Genomic DNA, 20,976 nt, shown 5'->3' on the forward strand with positions numbered 1-20,976 from the left:
GCGACGTGCACTGCATTACATTCAGTGGAGCTCAGGGGAGACTTGCAGGTTCTCTTAGACCCTGATTGTCTCAAAATAGAGAATCTGTCACCAAAAAAAAAAAATCTGGGTGGGTGTCTCCAATGAGGATGATAGTAAAACATGCAAGAGTGGAGAATGTGACACCCAGTCTGCAAAAATGTGGTCACTTGCTTATAAAGCCAAAATGGTACTAGAGGGGGGCTGAATAACAAGAGTAGATGGATTAAAATACAAATACGTTTGGTGGTAACAATGTCTACTGTTTGGCCAAAGCAGCTGAGAACAATAGAGGTCACTATCACACTTCTCTCTGTCTCTCAGATTGTAGTGACGGTCTGGAAGCGGGACACAGAAACGCCGCGGGTGAAGACTCTCGGATATCGATCCCTGCTGCTAAACTCTAACCCAGGTCAAATTTTCCGAGAAGAACAGGGCACGTTCAAGGCTCAAGGTGACATTAAGAACCCGTCTACAGAATCTTTATACAGGAGAATTAAACTTGTCAGGATAAATGTGACATATATATATATAAGCAGGTCATGAAAAATGCAAAAACAGAAGCTACCTTTCATGAAAATGGCATGTCAGAACAATTAGCAGATCCACAGAATTAGGCAGCTGAACTTATAGCAAATCCTGATCTGTTGTCTGTAAGCATTTTCCCATCTTTGAATTCAAAGCCTCCTTATTGGTTGGACCCTTTGGCACATATGCGCATTCTGTATAATGGCAACGCTGAAAAGGGGTAGGTGTAACCGGTTCAGAGGTATGGGACTGAAGTTCAGCTTTAACACCTTCCCACCCAGTTTATAGCAGGTTGACGGCTGGCCAGGATGCTCCTCCTTCTCAGTGGACATCATGTGACGTTCTGTCTGAAGATGCCGCTCATGTGGCTACGTGGCCATGCAGTGGTGCAATATGTCACCAGCTGTGTCCACAGGACACGGCCGATGACAGATCACTGCACTGGCCCCTTACCAGGGTCATGTGATCGCTGTGACCAGTAACAGCAGATCACATGACAATTGTATACAATGGATGGCTTCCTTTCATGCCATCCATTGTATACAATTGTGCTGTTAGCTGTGATTGGTCAAAGCAGTCACATGGTACAGACAGGGGAAATCACAGCCCACCTGTGTCATGTGATGAGATTTTCCCAATCACAGCTAATCACAACAAAAGACTTAATGAATCAGTTTAATTCAGTAACAATGGTTGCTAATATCAGTGAAATACATTGTGTAAAAAAAAATCCTGATCACTTGCTCAAATTGCCAAAAAAAAAGAGAAAAATAATAGAAAAAATTGAAAAAAAAAATTAAATTATTATTTTTATTGTCCCTGATTACCATCTCACCAGCTATATAAATTTCCTACAGACTAAATAACATACAATAATTTGGGGTATTTTCACCAAACAAATGTAGCCGATCACATATTGACCTAAATTTATGAAGAAAGGTTATTTATTCGCAAAATTTTATAACAGAAACGAAAACACTTTTTTTTTTTTTTTAGAAGTTTCGGGGGGGGGGGGAATTCTTTTCATTTAGCAACAAATATAAAACTCCGTGGTGATAAAATAAAACCAGAAGAAAGCTTTCGTGTGAAAAATTTTTTTTTTGTTTTTATGGGTACAGTGTTGCATGAGCGCACAAATGTCATTCAAAGTGCAACAACACTGAAAGCTGAAAAGTGGTCTGGGCAGGAAGGGGGGTAAAGGTGCCCAGTATTGAAGTGGTTAAAGGCCAATAGGAAGGCTTAGGACAAAGAGGGAATGTGGCCAAACTTGACTTTTACAGGAAAAGCTGTGATTTGCATATGATTCAGCGGCCTATATATCTGGATCTACTGATCACTGTGATAGGCCATTTTGACTGTAAGTTTAATTTTTTCATCATATGCTCAGCGTGACGTTAAACCTCCAATGAACAGTGTGTGATGGTGAGACCGGACAGGATGATATATGTTCATTAATGAGGGGAGAGCAGTCACTTAATGGTTGGGCTTGTGATCTTACAATGTGGTCCTGCATTGAATTACTGCCATTGGCTCTGTCTGCATGATGTTTGCTATTCTCCTATTTATGTGGGGTTCCTCTGATTGCTCTGGTTTCTTTTCACACTCTTCATAGTTTTAAAGGCTAAGTACCCTTTTTTTTTCTAAATTCCAGCTCTATGTACCAATATATAGTAATGTACCTCTGTGGCAGAAAAATAAAAGCGTTCTTTGCTTTTTAGAACAAGACCTTACCTTAGCCCCTGCTGTGTTCCATAGAAAACTTCATCATGTAGATTTGGGACATGAAAACCAATAAGACAAATGAACCAGTTCACCAGCTGACCGCATTAGCACACACACCCTGCACCCATCAACTATGTTTGCAATCTCTGTACAGGTTCCTTTAGAGCAGTGTTTCTCAACTCCAGTCCTCATGGACCCCCAACAGGTCATGTTTTTAGGATTTCCCTCAGATGAAACAGCTGTGGTAATTAGTAAGGCAGTGAAACTGATCAAATCACCTGTGCAAAATAATGGAAATCCTGAAAACATGACCTGTTGGGGGTCCATGAGGACTGGAGTTGACACTGCTTTAGAGTTACCAAAACTGTGGAAAAGGAGGACCCACCTGTCTTTCCATTCACATTGTATTCAACCAGGCAGGCCCTTGCACTACATCAGGGGTGTCCAACCCGTGGCTCGCATGTGACCCTAGTGAGTAGCATGCGGCCCGGGCCCATCTGGAGGGACGCTGGGGATGCCGTGCAAACATAACAGCTGTGGCAGTCTACATTGACAGGCCAGGAAAAAACACTCCTGGAGGGATTTATTTATTTCAGGTACTTCTATAGCGCCGTCAATTTACACAGCGCTTTACATATATATACACGACACAGTCGCGTGCTGGAGCAACTATGGCGCAAAACCAGATCCCCTTGAGCGTTCTCCCTCTACAAATCTGCCTTCCTCACCTACACCTCCTCCCTCCACGCCGCCAAAAAAGCCTACTTCGTAACCCTCATCAACACCCTCTCCATTTGTCCTCGCCGGCTCCTCTCCACTTTCAACTCCCTACTCTTCCCCCCCCCGCCTTCACCCAGTACCTCACTCACCGCCCACGAGATTGCCAATCACTTCCAAAACAAGATTGACGCAATCCATAAGGACATCGCCAATGCTCAATCTACCTCCCCACCTAGCCTCCCTCCCACTATAACCCCATCAAATCTCCTTTCCTCTGACGTCGCAACCGCCCTGCCCCCACCACACCTAGCATCCCACACACTATAACCTCCCCAACACTCTGCTCCTTCAGCCTTGCTACCACTGAGGAGGTCACTAAGGTCTTCTCAGAAGCCCACCTCACCACTTGCCGCCTCGACTCTGTCCCCTCACAACTCCTCCGGGCACCTTCCACCTCCAGCCTACGCTCCCTCACCAACATCTTCAATCTCTCCCTCTCTACTGGCGCATTCCCCTCCCCCCTAAAGCATGCGCACATCACCCCCATACTCAAAAGAACACTCCCTGGACCCCACCGACCTGAACAACCTTAGACCCATCTCCCTGCTGCCATTTACATCCAAGCTCCTTGAGCGCTTAGTCTATAATCGCCTAAGCTCCCACCTCACTGACAACAACCTCCTCGATCCACTACAGTCTGGCTTGCGTCCCCTACACTCCACCGAAACCGCCCTACTTAAAATCACTAACGACCTGCTAACCACCAAAGCTAATGGACACTACTCTGTCCTCCTACTCCTCGACTTCTCCGCGACCTTCAACACAGTTGATCACCCTCTCCTCCTTAATAAACTACACTCCCTTGGCATCAGAGACTCCGCTCTCTCCTGGCTCTCCTCCTATCTATCCCAACGCTCCTTCAGCGTTACCTATAACGCTGCCACCTCTCCCTCTCTCCCCTCTCTGTTGGGGTCCCCCAAGGCTCTATCTTCGGGCCCCTTCTCTTCTCCATCTACACCTCATCCCTCGGCAAACTGATACACTCCCACGGCTTCAACTATCACCTCTACACCAATGACACGCAAATTTACCTCTCCATCCCTCACCTCACCCCTTTAGTCTCCGCCCGAATCACCCACCTACTGAACGACATATCAGACTGGATGTCGCTCCATTTCCCCAAATTGAACCAGCTCCTAATTTTCCCCCCAGCCCGTGCCCCCCCATCCTCTCCATCACGACCAACAACTCCACCATCAGTCCCACCCCGCAAGCCAAAGTCCTAGGTGTCACCCTAGACTCAAACCTGTCCTTCCAACCCCATGTCCAATCGCTGGCAAACTCATGCAGGCTCCACCTCCGCAACATCTCCAAAATACGTCCGTTCCTAACCCCAGACACTGCTAAACAACTCGTTCACTCCCTTATTATCTCACGCCTGGACTACTACAACTCCTTTCTCACCGGCCTACCCCAACACAGGCTATCCCTGCTTCAGTCAATCCTGAACTCAGCGGCCAGACTCATCCACCTTACCAACCTCTTCTCTTCTGCCACCCCCCTCTGTCATTCCCTCCACTGGCTCCCGATTGCCTCAACGCATTAAATTCAAACTACTAACACTGACATACAAAGCCATTCATAATGCCTCCCCAAACTACCTCACCGACCTGATACCCAAATACCACCCAACCCGTACTCTTCGCTCCTCACAAGACCTCCTACTTTCTAGCTCCCTGGTCTTCTCCACCCACGCCCGACTGCAGGACTTCTCCAGGACTTCCCCCATCCTCTGAAACTCCCTACCCCAATCCATCAGACTGTCACCTACCCTCCTCACCTTTAGGCGCACCCTGAATACCCATCTCTTCAGGGAAGCCTACCCCGCCCTCACCTAACAGCCGATCTCCTCCACTCCTCCTACCACTCCATCCCCCACAGCCACTTCCTCCTGTACCACTACCCCCTCCCTCCTAGATTGTAAGCTCTAAAGAGCAGGGCCCTCGTACCCCTCGTGTATTGTTTTGTTACTGTATTGTCTCATGTTCTGTCCCCGACTATAATGTACAGTGCTGAGCAAACCTTCTAGCGCTATATAAATACTGTATAATAATAATAATTCATAATGAATGGCACCACAGCACACCAATATGGTTAATGTCAATAAATCAATGTCTTTGCCAAGTGATCAGTAGTGGAAACCTGGTTATTTCAGGTGCTTATATAGCGCCACCAATTTACGCAGCGCTTTACATATATATTGTACATTCACATCAGTCCCTAACCCTCAAGGGGTGTACAATCTAAGGTCCCTAAGTTACATTCATGTGTACATACTAGGGCCAATTTTAGACAGGATCCAATTAACCTACCAGGACGTTTTTTGGAGTGTGGGAGGAAACTGGAGTACCCGGAGGAAACCCACGCAGGCACAGGAAGAACATGCAAACTCCAGGCAGGTGGTGCCGTGGCTGGGATTCAAACCAACAACCCTAGTACTGCCAGGTGGAAGTGCTAACCATATAGCCACTGTGCTGCCCATTTTGGGGATGCTGTTCAGACATAGTTGATGGGTACAAGGTGTGTGTGTGCGCTGAGGTCAGCTGGTGAACTGCTTCCTGTGTCTTATTGGTTTTCATGTCCCAAATCTAGGAAGTCATGAGGTCAGAGAGGGACTAAGGTAAGGCCTTGATCTAAAAATCAAAGAGAACTTTTATTTTTCTGCAACAGAGGTACATGAATGGTAGTTAGTACAGTATATTAGGGGAACTAGAATTTAGAAAAAAATGTGAACTTGTCCTTTAAAGAGCTTATTCCCAGTATAAGGCCTAAAGAAGTGAAACTGCAACAAGGAGAACACCACTGGATAGAAAAGTTTTAAACTAACCTACTAACGTCTTCATTTTCTGTCACTGTGCAGGAAAGATCATTGTATATTCTGTGTTCAAGGGAAACTATGGGATGTTTTCAATAGGCATGCATTTTAAGTCGTAAGATTTTCATAATCCTAGTTTTAAAGTAACTTTCACATATTTACATTGAAGCTTTTTATTTATTTATTTATAATTTGATAGCTTTTAACTAGTTGCCGACCGCAGATAGCTGAATGATGGCCGGCCAGTTCTGGGAGGCTGTCATATGACGTCCTCCCAGAACGCGCTCTCCTGAGTGCCCCCGGGGATCTCCATGATCGCTGTGTCCTACGGACAAAGCTGATCACGTGATGTGGTAAAAAGCCAATCACAGCAGCCTTTTACCACATGATCAGCCATGTCCATTGTCACGCTGATCACCGGGAAATGCAATTGCTGTCAGAGCATGAGGAAAGTACTGCCGAGAACCGGCAGTTGTCTTGTCAGAACAGGTATCGGCACCGATTATCAGGGCAGTGATGATCAGTGCCCTGATGATCGGTGCCCATCAGTGCCGCCCACCAGTGCCCATCAGTGCCGCCTATCAGTGCTGCCAGTTAGTGCCCATCAGTGCCGCCTATCAGTGCTGCCAGTTAGTGCCCAGCAGTGCTGCCTATCAGTGCCGACTATCAGTGTTGCTTATCAGTGCAGCCTCATCTACGCACATCAGTGAAGGATAAAAATTACTTGTTTACAAAATTTTATAATGGAAACAAAGAAACTTTTTTTTTTTTTTCAGATTTTTTGCTCTTTTTTTTGCTTATAGCACAAAAAGTAAAACACCCAGAGACCAGTAAATACCACCAAAAGAAAGCTCTATTTGTGAGTAAAAAATGATAAAAATCTCGTATGGGTACAGTGTTGCATGACTGCGCAATTGTCATTCAAAGTGCGACAGCGCTGAAAGCTGACAATTGGCGTGGTAAGGAAGGGGGTATAAGTGCCCCATAGGCTAGTGATTAACCCCTTCCCGCCGGCGCCTCCCGGCCCTTTAAGAGTTTCAGACGCCGGGAGGGGCGTGGTTTAGAAATCATGTGACCGCCATGACGCGTCATCACGACGGTCACATGATCGGGAAAGGTCCCGATCGAAAGAGCGGACCGGGACCTTTCCGTGAGTACCGGACGTGTGCTGGAAGCGCGCAGGGCGCGCACTCTCAGCACATATGTTTTTTGCTAGATGAACACAAATGTGCGGCTGCTCACCGTCTAGACCCAGACACCGGGAGGCCACACATTTGTAGTTTTTGTAGATTTATAGTTTCCAGCAATAATGCTGGGTAATGATCATAAGGGGAAGATGGAGGTTTAGGGGGAAAGTTGGGTATTACCTGGACATACAGGTGAGGCTATCTATATATTAAACCGAATGCTTGAATTGTAAATCCAGGCATTACTCAAATGCGCCCCTGAAACTCTCTCTCCCCTCCAGAATATTTTTGTTTCTTTTTCCTTCTTGCTGTAGCAAAACGCAGCTTTTATCACTCCTTGTGACATCATCCGTTTCTTATGGATCACATTTATCTGTATACCTAAGATGTTGCAGGGGTTGTAAACCCTTACATATACCCAGTGAAGTGGCTGATACACAGAGATGAAACAAATTCTCCTATATAAGTTGCACCTGTTTATCTGCAGCAATCTGTCCCCTACGTCCATTCAAAGTGCAGAATTTACACAGGATCTCTGAGCTTTGAAAAGCAGGGGGTGTGGAACTGAAGTTACATCAGTGAGGAGAGCTCTTAAGAGCTGATTGGTGGGAAGTGACACACCCCCTTTCACATAGCATACAGGAACAGAGTTGAGGTTGTCAGTCACAGGCTGTGCCCTCCCCTGTCACCATTTTTCTCTTGGTGTCAGGAAAATGCGTCTGAAACTACTAATGCTGATAGCAGAGGAAAGAAGCAGCAAACCGAAATGACACTTAGTGCTCTAATTAAGACAAGTACACACTATAGAGGGATATGCTTTGTTCATATTTCATGTCTGTGGTTTACAATCAACTTTAGAATGCTATAGTTTTCCTTTAGCTCTGCCACTAATCGCCTTCCCTTTGATAACTGCTAATTGCTCTCCCCCCTCTCTGAGTGACTTCTCTTCTCTCTGGCAGTGAGTACACTCCTCACCGTGCTCCCACCTCCCACCCTCAGGTGCCGACAGTTCAACGTGTCCGGGAAACATCTTACAGCTCTGAAAGGTGAGATCTGGGAGAAAAGGGCGCAGTGACCAGGAGTAGGTGATACAGCTGCCCTCACCCTCCCTCCATCTTTCTTCCTCTCTCAGTGCTCAACACCTCCTCTCAGGACGACCTCTGTATTCGGGATGTACGAATACTCCCCAATTTCAACGCCAGTTACCTTCCTGTCATGCCGGACGGTTCCGTACTGCTGGTGGACAACGTCTGGTAAGTGAGAACAACAAGTTTATGTGTTCACACCATACAAATCTTCGCTACTTTTTGTGAAAAGAGAACCAGTAAATACTGGACTTGTGCAAGAATCTGAATCCTGACCCTGATTTATGGGAGGAGGAGAGCGTGTTCACTTTTAGGGCTCATGTACACGGGACGTTTGGAAAACTCTTCTGAACAATAGAAACTGACTGCTGGAAAACGTAGGTTAAAAAATGTCAGTTTAGCCGCGTTTGCTTACCGCGTTTGTGTGCGTTTAGAAGCGTTTTTAAAAGAAAATCTCAGGAGACCCTTCCAAATGCCCAGAATTCACTGAAAAATAATTCAGGTTTTAAGCCCTAAGATGGGTTGGTTACATTGGTTTCATTTTTTCAGGCTAAGTGCATTTTCTGTAAGTACAGAAATCTGTCCTTGTAGCTTCCTGTGAAATGTATTTATTATACGTACTTATATAGCGCCGTCAATTTACACAGCGATTTACATATATATTGTACATTCACATCAGTCCCTAACCCTCAAGGGGCGTACAATCTAAGGTCCCTAACCCTCAAGGGATGTACAATCTAAGGTCCCTAACCCTCAAGGGGTGTACAATCTAAGGTCCCTAACCCTCAAGGGGTGTACAATCTAAGGTCCCTAACCCTCAAGGGGTGTACAATCTAAGGTCCCTAACCCTCAAGGGGGATACAATCTAAGGTCCCTAACCCTCAAGGGGTGTACAATCTAAGGTCCCTAAACCTCAAGGGGTGTACAATCTAAGGTCCCTAACCCTCAAGGGGTGTACAATCTAAGGTCCCTAACCCTCAAGGGGTGTACAATCTAAGGTCCCTAACCCTCAAGGGGTGTACAATCTAAGGTCCCTAACCCTCAAGGGGTGTACAATCTAAGGTCCCTAACCCTCAAGGGGTGTACAATCTAAGGTCCCTAACCCTCAAGGGGTGTACAATCTAAGGTCCCTAACCCTCAAGGGGTGTACAATCTAAGGTCCCTAACCCTCAAGGGGTGTACAATCTAAGGTCCCTAACTCACATTCATACATACACATACTAGGGACAATTTAGACAGGAGACAATTCACCTACCAGCATGTCTTTGGCGTGTGGGAGGAAACCGTACTACCTGGAGGAAACCTATGCAGACACAGGTAGAACATGAAAAGTCCAGGCAGGTGGAGCCGTGGTTGGCATTTGAACCAATGACCCTGTGCTGCCAGGCAATCGTCTCATCAGGTCAGTCAGGATAACCCCTTCCAGGCGTAGTCAGGTTCCCACGCTGGTGTCTTTGAGGACCCCTCCAATGGTATCGCGATCTCCGGACACCTCTAAACTGGTCTGTGCGAGTGGTGAGACTCGCAGACAACCAAAGAATAATGCCACATAGCGTGATACTGCATTTAATGGGGTAATTTATTCCAACAAAGATAAAAATTATACAAGGAAAGGATGAATCAGGAAACTGACCATGTGTATAAAGATGGCCGCCAACGGCGGCGGGGACGTCAGGATGCTGTAGCCCCTTACCCTGACGCGTTTCGTGCGCAGCACATAATCATAGGGTGCAGGTTTCTGTGAATGAGTGCCTACAAGTCCCGACAGCCTTAGCGGCTGTTTTCAGTGAACTACCACGGCGCTGTGGAGCACCATGGTAGTTCATTGAAGCTTCCTGTCAGAATATCTGCTTGCTTGAACATCCCGTATGGAAAGCAGATATTCTGACAGGTCTGCAGGAGACCTGCATGGCACCAGTGGTGCAATGCTTTCCAGGCTCCTGCAGACAAAAATAATAAATGCACATTTTTTTGCCTGCAAAAAAATTTGCATTTGGTATTTTTGTCCAAAAGGTGAACTTATTCTTTAAAGTGTTACTAAACCCAGGACCCTGCATTCATTCTTTCTGGTTTCCTACATTACACAGAACATAGAAATGCAATTATTTTAGTAAATATAAACTGCTAAATACCTTTTCTCATCAACAGTTAGAGAAGTCTTGTGACTTCTATCAGTGTCCAGCAGAGCACTGGTAAAAGTTTGTAGGGGAAGTTTTATTTCTGCTCTAGGAGGATGCAGAACCCCTGATCTCTGTGTGGATCACATGCACTCTCCCAAAAAAACAGCAAAAAAAAAAAACCTCTCTAGCAATGCACACAAAACTGAGCATGTGCAGAGTGACTCCACATGATCTGTATTATCAGGAGATAAGAGGGGGACACTGGAAGAAGGGGAGGATCAGAGAAGTCAGGATCAAACAGTACTTTTACACAATGCAGAGGATTAACCCCTTAGGTTCCACAGTGAGTATAACAAGCATGCTTTACTGCATATACAGACTGATTGTACTGCTGTGGGTTTAGTAACACTTTAATAGCAGCCTGTTTAAAGTGAACCCATGGCCAGACTGTAGACATAAGCGTGGAAGAAAAACCGAACACTAACTACTAAGCTAATAACCAAACTCCTAAAAACATTCCCTCCCCCTCCTCCTACCTATCCTAAATATCCTGTTTGAAAAAAGATCTGTGTACTTACCCTATGTACTTACCAGTCTGGTCACATGATACTGCAACTCCAGATCTTCTGTGTTGGTGAGAGGCTGTTGCAGGGGAGAGGAATGAGCTCCAACAACATCTAGGACTTGGGAGCCTATGGGTGACTTCATAGCTCCCAAAATTCATAGCCTTTGTTGAGTGCTCCCTTACACTGGGAAGCTGGAGCTGCAGGATCACGTAAGAAAGGTAGGTACTGTATATGGATTTTTTTTCAACCATTTGCTAACTGTGCTATAGCCAAATGACAGCTACAGCGCGGTTGTCCAGTTCTGGAGGGCGTCATATGATGTCCTCTTAGAACACACGCCCTCGGCGATCTCCGTGACAGCTGTGTCCTATGGACACAGTTGATCACATGATGTGGTAAAAGTCCAATCACAGCGGCCTTTTACCATGTGATCAGCTGTGTCCAATGACACAGCAGATCATCTGGTAAATGCAGTTGCCGGTTATCTGCTGCACTTTCCTGTCACAGCGTGAGGAAAGGACTGCCGATAACCAGCAATTGTCAGAGGACGGATTGGCACTGATCATCAGAGCACTGGTGATCAGTGCTCAGCAGTGCCACCCACTTGTGCCCTTCAGTGCCTAGTAATGCCACCCACCTGTGCCCAACCGTGCCACTCACTTGTACCCTTCAGTGCCTTAGTGCCACCCACTTGTGCCCTTCAGTGCCTAGTAGTGCCACCCACCTGTGCCCTGCAGTGCCACCCACTTGTGCCCTTCAGTGCCTAGTAGTGCCACCCACCTGTGCCCTGCAGTGCCACCCACTTGTGCCTAGTAGTGCCACCCACCTGTGCCCAGCAGTGTCATCCATCAGTGCTTGCCAGTCAGTGCCGCCTATCAGTGCCCATCATTGTTGCATATCAGTGCTGCCTATCCGTGCCACCTCATCAGTGCCGAAAAATCAGTGCAGCCTCATCAACGCACATCAGTGAAGGAGAAAAATTACCTGTTTGCAAAATTTTGTAATAGAAACAAAGAAAAAAAACCTTTTTTTAATTTTTTGCTTTTTTTGTTGTTGTTTATAGTGCAAAAAATATAACACAGCGGCGAGTAAATACCACCAATAAAAGCTCTATGTGTGAAAAAAATTCTAAAAATGTCATATGGGTACAATGTTGCATGACCGCACAATTGTCAGTCAAAGTGCGACAGCGCTGAAAGCTGAAAATTGGCCTGGGCAGGAAGGGTGTATAAGTGCCCTGTAGCAAGTGGTTAAGCACCGTATACAGAATATGTAGGAGGACGGGGGAGGGAACATTTTTAAGAATAGTTAGTGTCAGGCTTTTCTTAACAATCTCAACAGCCAACAAGCAATCACTGATCTCTCTGGTCATATGGAAATACAGAAACTAGTGCTGCTCACTGAAGCTACCTACCATCCTCCATTGCTAGGACCCACTCTTGCTCTCTGTTGTTAGGAAGCAGGTAGCTACTGTGACCTAGAGTCCTCAGTTGCTAGGATGCAGGCGGCTTCTGAAGGAAGTTGCCTAGAATCCTTCTGTTACTAGCATACAGACGGGTCTATGTATGAGCCACAAAGAGCACAGCAAAGTCTATAAACTTGGATTTCAGTCATTTTCTGCTAGAAAAACCTCATGTGCCTTTACATTAGAGGACTGCAGCCTGCTGCTCTTATTGGGCTCATTCACGCAGATGGCGGTAAAACCAGGCGGCTGAGCCATGATGTTATTGCACACTCTTCCTCAGCTTTTGAAATTCATAATCATTTTTACACCACTGCCTTACCTCCGCAACATCGCCAAGATACGCTCCTTCCTTACCCCAGACACCACTAAACTACTAGTACACTCCCTGATTATCTCACGCCTTGACTACTGCAACTTCCTCCTCACCGGCCTACCCCAGTGCAGGCTCTCCCCGCTTCAGACCATCCTGAACTCATCGGCCAGACTCATCCACCTCACCAACCGCTCCACCTCTGCCACCCCCCTCTGCCTATCCCTCCACTGGCCCCCTATTGCCCAACGCATCAAATTCAAACTACTCACTCTGACCTACAAAGCCGTTCACAACACTGCCCCTAACTACCTCACCAACCTGATTCCCAGGTACCACCCTACCCGTACCCTTCGCTCTTCACAGGACCTCCTCCTATCCTGCTCCCTGGTCTCCTCCTCCCACGCAAGACTGCAAGACTTCTCCAAGTCCTCCCCCATCCTCTGGAACTCACTACCCCAATCCATCAGACTGTCACCTTCCCTCCCCACCTTCAGGCGCTCCCTGAAAACCCACCTCTTCAGGGAAGCCTACCCCACCCTCACCTAACAGCCGTTCTCCTTCATTCCTCCTACCACTCCATCCCCCACAGCCACTTCCTCCTGTACCACTACCCCCTCCCTCCTAGATTCTAAGCTCGAAAGAGTAGGGCCCTCTAACCCCTCGTGCGCTGTTTGTAGTTGCTGTAATGTTTCATGTATTGTCCCCCCCTCTATTGTACAGCGCTGAGCAAACCCTTTGCCCTATATAAACCCGATGTAATAATAATAATAATAATAATACAGTATTAAAAATGGCAGATGCAGATTTAAGTCCTGAGCCTGACCGATTTTCCTCCATCACTGTCCTGAACCATTCTTACAACCAGTATCTATGATTGGTTTTGGATGAAATAACTCTTGTAAACTAAATGTTAAAAATCCTAATATTTTAGAAACCTGTGGTCACCCAGCAGCTAGCAGATACTTCTGTATTTCATGGATTGTGGTTTCCGTAGTACTGTCTGTGCTACTCCACAACTAATAGAGGAATTCTCTGTGTTCTTTCACTACCTGTCGTCCTACCAGTACAGGTTGGGACGTGATTCATTGCAATGTGGGCTGTTCTTTTTTTTTCAGGCGCTTTGTTAGATAAGCCTTTTTGAAATACAAACCAGCCCTGGTTTGGTGCATACTGCATGGCAATACATAAGGAATTCAATGGGAGTAACATGACTCCTAAAAGGAATTTATTTCAGGTACTTATATAGCGCTGTCCATTTACACAGCACTTTACATATATAGAGTCCCTAACCCTCAAGGGGCGTACAATCTAAGGTCCCTAACCCTCAAGGGGTGTACAATCTAAGGTCCCTAACCCTCAAGGGGTGTACAATCTAAGGTCCCTAACCCTCAAGGGGCGTACAATCTAAGGCCCTAACTCACATTCATACATACACATACTAGGGACAATTTAGACAGGAGCCAATTCACCTACCAGCATGTCTTTGGAGTGTGGGAGGAAACCGGAGTACCCAGAGGAAACCCACGCAGGCACAGGGAGAACATGCAAACTCCAGGCAGGTGGTCTGTGGTTGGGATGGAAACTGATTTGAAGAAATGAAGTAATTATAGTGCTTGCGAGCTACTATGCTGTATTACAATAATTAAATTAATATTCCAATAAACAATATTTTTGTGGTTTGCTTACACCATACACATGCTCATTTTAATGCGTGACTAAAAAATGATGATATCATTTTATTAAGATATTTTTTCATATTTTTTTATTTTTATAATGTTTTTTTCTGATTATCACATTTGAATAAGAATTTAATTTTTTTTTGTCACTATAAGCACTTTACATGGTTTATGGATTACATTTTCATTAATAATTTATAAGTGGAATAATAATAATTTATATTGAGATTATTTTTGTTCACTTATCACAATTGGGAATATTAGTGGAGCGCTACACAATTTTATATAATATAAACTGATTTGAAGTATCTGTAAACCGAACACAAGTTGTCCACGTCATAATAATGCTTACCCTCTGGTTAATGGGGAACTTCACTCACTCCATCCATATTGACTATTTGTATTCCTTCTGCTACTAGCATTAGTAGATAGGTAGATAGATACGTAGATAGATAGATAGATAGATAGATAGATAGAAGTACAGGTGAAACTCGAAAAATTAGAATATCGTGCAAAAGTTCATTTATTTCAGTAATACAACTTAAAAGGTGAAACTAATATATGAGACTCATTACATGCAAAGCAAGATAGTTCAAGCCGTGATTTGTCATCATTGTGATGATTATGGCTTACAGCTCATGAAAACCCCAAATCCACAATCTCAGAAAATGAGAATATTCCATGCAATCAATAAAACAAGGATTGTACATAGAACAATATCGGACCTTTGAAAAGTAGAAGCATGCATATGTACTCAGTACTTGGTTTGGGCCCCTTTTGCTGCAATTACTGCCTCAATGCGGCGTGGCATGGAAGCTATCAGCCTGTGGCACTGCTGAGGTGTTATGGAAGACCAGGATGCTTCAATAGCGGCCTTCAGCTCTTCTGCATTGTTCGGTCTCATGTCTCTCATCTTTCTCTTGGCAATGCCCCATAGATTCTCTATGGGGTTCAGGTCAGGCGAGTTTGCTAGCCAATCAAGTACAATAATCCCACGGTCATTGATCCAGGTTTTGGTGCTTTTGGCAGTGTGGGCAGTGCCAAGTCCTGCTGGAAAATGAAGTCAGCGTCCCCATAAAGCTTGTCTGTGGAAGGAAGCATGAAGTGCTCCAAAATCTCCTGGTAGACGGCTGCGTTGACCCTGGACTTAATGAAGCACAGTGGACCAACACCAGCAGATGACATGGCTCCCCAAATCAACACAGACTGTGGAAACTTCACACTGGACTTCAAGCATCTTGCAGTGTGTGCCTCTCCATTCTTCCTCCATACTCGGGGTCCTTGGGCCTCTCCATTCTTCCTCCATACTCGGGGTCCTTGTGCCTTTCCATTCTTCCTCCATACTCTGGGTCCTTGTGCCTCTCCATTCTTCCTCCATACTCGGGGGTCCTTGGGCCTCTCCATTCTTCCTCCATACTCGGGGTCCTTGTGCCTCTCCATTCTTCCTCCATACTCGTGGTCCTTGGGCCTCTCCATTCTTCCTCCATACTCGGGGTCCTTGGTTTCCAAATGAGATGCAAAAGTTGCTCTCATCAGAAAAGAGGACTTTGGACCACTGAGCAACAGACCAGGTCTGTTTTTCTTTAGCCCAGGTAAGACGCTTCTGACGTTGTTTGTAGTTCAGGAGCGGCTTGACAAGAGGAATACGACATTTGAAGCCCATATCCAGGATCCGTCTGTGTGTGGTGGCTCTTGATGCACTGACTCCAGCCTCAGTCCACACCTTGTGAAAGTCCCCAACACTTTTGAATGGCCTTTTCCTGACAATCCTCTCCAGGCTGCGGTCATCCCTGCTGCTTGTGCACCTTTTTCTTCCACACTTTTCCCTTCCACATAACTTTCTATTAATGTGCTTTGATACAGCACTTTGGGAACATCCAACTTCTTTTGCAATTACCTTTCAAGGCTTTCCCTCCTTATGGAGGGTGTCAATGATGGTTTTCTGCACAACTGTCAGGTCAGCAGTCTTCCCATGATTGTGGTTCCTACTGAACCAGACTGAGAGACCATTTAAAGGCTCAGGAACCCTTTGCAGGTGTTATGGCTTAATTATCTGATTAGAGTGGGACACTTTGAGCCGAGAATATTCCACCTTTTCACAATATTCTCATTTTCTGAGATTGTGGATTTGGGGTTTTCATGAGCTGTAAGACATAATCATCACAATGATGACAAATCACGGCTTGAACTATCTTGCTTTGCATGTAATGAGTCTCTCTCATATATTAGTTTCACCTTTTAAGTTGCATTACTGAAATAAATGAACTTTTGCACGATGTTTTCCAGTTTCACCTGTAGATGTGAGATAGGTGATAGATAGATAGATAGATAGATAGATAGATAGATAGATATAGATAGAAGTAGATGTGAGATAGGTAATAGATAGATTGATTAAATATGAGAAAAATAGATGATAGATCAGTAGATAGATAGAAGTAGATTTGAGATAGATAGAAAAGTATATCATATATTCCCTCCTAGATTGTAAGCTCCCAGGATCAGGGCCCTCCTAACCCTCTTGTATTGAACTCTATTGTTGCTGTATTGTCTCCCTTTATATTGTAAAGTGCTGAGCAAACTGTTGGCGCCATATAAATCCTGTATAATAATAATAATCATATTTACCTGTTTTAAGCTTTTTTTTTTTTTGTACTACAATTCTTCAGTTACTTCCTGGTTTCCATGCCTAGGCAATTATATCATCCCTGGAGTCTTCAGAAGGGATTTTCTCAGCTAAGCACATCATCTCGCATGCTTGAGCTGAGGGCAGATGGATTCAAGGAAGTAAATGCTACATGAATCACCCGCCCTTACTCAAGATGGCCATGGCTAGCACTACTGTGGTTCAAAGTGGTTTCTCAATAAAATAAAACATGGAGACATGTATGTATGGATGGATGGTGTAGATGAGTTTGCTTTAGATATATAAAAAGTGAATTAAATAGTGTTTTTGGTTTGTGATGCTCGGATGCAGTGTAGTTCTGCTTTTAACATGCTGTTTATCTGAATATCTAATATATATCTATCTGTAAGTTCCTTTTTTTTGCTTAATTTATGCCGGCCACAGACAGTTCGAAAATCGGCCGATTTTTCGTCCGAAAGATTAATCGTCCAATTTTCGCACACTTAGTGGGTTAATTCGTCGGCCGGTTTTTGCGGTTTTTCCACTTTTGGATTATCGGTCATGTTGGAAAATTTGTGGAAAACGACTGATTTTCGCATCAATGATGATCAAATCGTACAATAGTTTTTATGAAAAAAATATGCGCATGAGCCGTAACCTGGGAGGAAAAGAAGTTTCTCCTGTTATATGGGGTGAACTTTATGACTTGGTCGGCCGATTTTCGTAATAATTGGTGGTAACGTCGGTTTAACGAACAACCGATGGTTCGTTTATCGGACGACAAAACACCCGCTTTTCGAGCCATCTATGGCCTGCATTAGTCATTGATAAAGTGTACTGCTGTGTCCTTTCCTCTCCTCCTAGCCCTGGGGGCTGTGGGCAGATACCCAAATCCATACTCAGCGCCTTGCACTGACATCACGTCTTGAGCTCCATGGAGATATTCAGAAGCCTCCTCAGGCTGTGGGTGAGGATAAAAGGATGATTGACATCCTTTGTCACTGTCTTCCTACAGCTGTATGCAGAGCAATCCAACTGGTGTGTCTGCCTGTGTAATCAAAGGATGACTATCAGAGTATACATTTATTTATTTTTATTTATTTCAGGTACTTATATAGCGCCATCAATTTACTCAGCGCTTTACATATATATTGTACATTCACATCAGTCCCTAACCCTCAAGTGGCGCACAATCTAAGGTCCCTAACCCACAAGGGGCGTACAATCTAAGGTCCCTAACCCACAAGGGGTGTACAATCTAAGGTCCCTAACCCACAAGGGGCGTACAATCTAAGGTCCCTAACCCACAAGGGGCGTACAATCTAAGGTCCCTAACCCTCAAGGGACGTACAGTCTAAGGTCCCTAACTCACATTCATACATACACATACTAGGGACAATTTAGACAGGAGCCGATTAACCTACCAGCATGTCTTTGGAGTGTGGGAGGAAACCTGAGTACCCGGAGGAAACCCACGCAGGCACAGGGTGAACATGCAAACTCCAGGCAGGTGGTGGTATTATTATTATACAGGATTTATATTATTATTATTATACAGGATTTATATTAACATTATTATTATTATTATACAGGATTTATATATTATTATTATTAATATTAGTATACAGGATTTATATATTATTATTATACAGGAATTATATATTATTATTATTATACAGGATTTATATATTATTATTATACAGGAATTATAATATTATTATTATTATTATTATACAGGATTTATATATTATTATTATTAGTATACAGGATTTATATATTATTATTATTATTATTATTATTAAACAGGATTTATATATTATTATTATACAGGATTTATATATTATTATTATTATACAGGATTTATATATTATTGTTATTATTATTATACAGGATTTATATATTATTATTATAATACAGGGTTTATATAATATTATTATTATTATTATTATAATACAGGATTTATATATTATTATACAGGATTTATATATTATTATTATACAGGATTTATATATTATTGTTATTATTATTATACAGGATTTATATATTATTATTATTATACAGGATTTATATATTATTATTATACAGGATTTATATATTATTATTATACAGGATTTATATATTATTATTATACAGGATTTATATAATATTATTATAATACAGGGTTTATATATTATTATTATTATAATACAGGATTTATATATTATTATACAGGATTTATATATTATTATACAGGATTTATATATTATTGTTAATATAATACAGGGTTTATATATTATTATTATACAGGATTTATATATTATTATTATACAGGATTTATATATTATTATTATTATAATACAGGATTTATATATTATTATTATTATAATACAGGATTTATATATTATTATACAGGATTTATATAGCGCCAACAGTTTGCTCAGCACTTTACAATATAAAGGGAGACAATACAGCAACAATACAGTTCAATACAAGAGGGATAGGAGGGCCTGATCCTTGGAGCTTACAATCTAGGAAGTATGGCGTCCAGTACACTGATAATACAGGGCACAGCAGCATAAGAGGAAACTGTGAGAGAATCAGGCACACCATGCACCATTCTGTATCCTACCTCCAATCCCAGGGAGCAACTTGACCACGCCAGCACAGATCTGCTTCCATGCTTGGCGTGGTCAGATTAAAACCAGAACCAAGAGGAATCGGCAAGATCACCGGGTATTTTACAGCAACAGATTTACAGAGAACCTTATGAATATACACACTTATATATGGAATGGTATTTTTTTGGGGGGGTAACATACACTTTACATGATTGTCCTTTGTCCACAGTCACCAGTCAGGAGATGTCAGTATGGCCTCATTCCTGCGACTGCACAGCTGCTCTTCTCAGTTACCCAGTATGCTCTGCTCCCTGGAGGAGCACAACTTCCTGTTTCAGCTGCAGGCAGGAGAACGCCCCCCTGAGGATGCCAAAGAGGTGAGATGGAAAGTATTACAGGCATATAAAATGATTTATCCGTGTGTTAGTTTTGATAGGGTAGGAAGAAGTTAAAGTGTAAGTTCACCTTTTTTAAATTTTTTTCTGAAAAGGTGAACGAACATCCTACAACCTCCCCACACCCCGGGGCCCCGCTGTACTTACCTCAGTGGCTGATGAGCTGTCAGTGCCCCTGCAGCTGGTGTAGCAGTCTGGGCATCTTAAATCCACGCTTTTTTCTGTGGGACTTCTGGGATGGATAACAGTGATTCTGATTGGTCAGCACCAGCACAGAGAATCGGTCTGATCTGTCCCGGAAGCTCTGCAGAAATAAGAGGGAGAAGAGTGGGGATTTCAAATCCTTGGACCGGCTGCGCAGGGGACACTTACAGCTCATCACCTCTGAAGGTAAGTACAGTAGGGAGGGTGCAGGGTGTTGCTTTTTTTTTTTTTTTTTCCTTCTGAAAAGGTGAAATAACTCTTTTAAATTTCTGTATTTTTTTTATTTCAGAAAACTTTAACTCTGCATAATCTATGGCCTGCTTTACTGAAAGCAATTTGCTTTCCTTCCACAATGGGTGTGAAGAAAGAAAATTGCTAGATTCCCCCATCAACACAGTCAGCTCTATTGTGTTCTCCTGGCAGGGAGCCTTCCTGGCCGGTAGAACACAATGATTATTGATAGAGGCCATAGCTGCCGGCAGTAATCACATGTAAAGAAATACGACAGTCCGGTTTTACCAAGGTTGATCGATGGATCGACTTTATTTCTTATTTATTTCAGGTACTTATATAGCGCCATCAATTTACGCAGCACTTTACATATATATTGTACATTCACATCAGTCCCTAACCCTCAAGGGGCGTACAATCTAAGGTCCCTAACCCTCAAGGGGTGTACAATCTAAGGTCCCTAACTTACATTCATATATACACATACTAGGGACAATTTAGACAGGAGCCAATTCACCTACCAGCATGTCTTTGGAGTGTGGGAGGAAACCGGAGTACCTGGAGGAAACCCACGTAGGCACAGAGAGAACATGCAAACTCCAGGCAGGTGGAATTGGGTACAACCAGCCTGCCCATAGATGGATCAAATCC

The 20,976-nt window shown here is 43.7% G+C and overlaps 1 protein-coding gene across 1 annotated transcript in view; it reads left to right on the forward strand.

Moving 5' to 3' along the window:
• The window catches only part of TRAPPC14 (trafficking protein particle complex subunit 14), a 69,227-nt gene that overhangs the window by 25,471 nt on the left and 22,780 nt on the right, over positions 1-20,976 (forward strand). The window contains exons 3-6 of the mRNA XM_089663234.1: positions 343-472; positions 8,010-8,096; positions 8,183-8,303; positions 19,725-19,872. Of these exons, the coding sequence (XP_089519360.1) occupies positions 343-472; positions 8,010-8,096; positions 8,183-8,303; positions 19,725-19,872 (486 nt within the window). The remainder of the gene's footprint in view (positions 1-342; positions 473-8,009; positions 8,097-8,182; positions 8,304-19,724; positions 19,873-20,976) is intronic.

This window comes from Staurois parvus, unplaced genomic scaffold (assembly GCF_062004578.1).
Source record: "Staurois parvus isolate SC_StPar_1 unplaced genomic scaffold, SC_StPar_1.0 ptg001642l, whole genome shotgun sequence".
Taxonomy (NCBI): Eukaryota; Metazoa; Chordata; class Amphibia; order Anura; family Ranidae; genus Staurois; species Staurois parvus.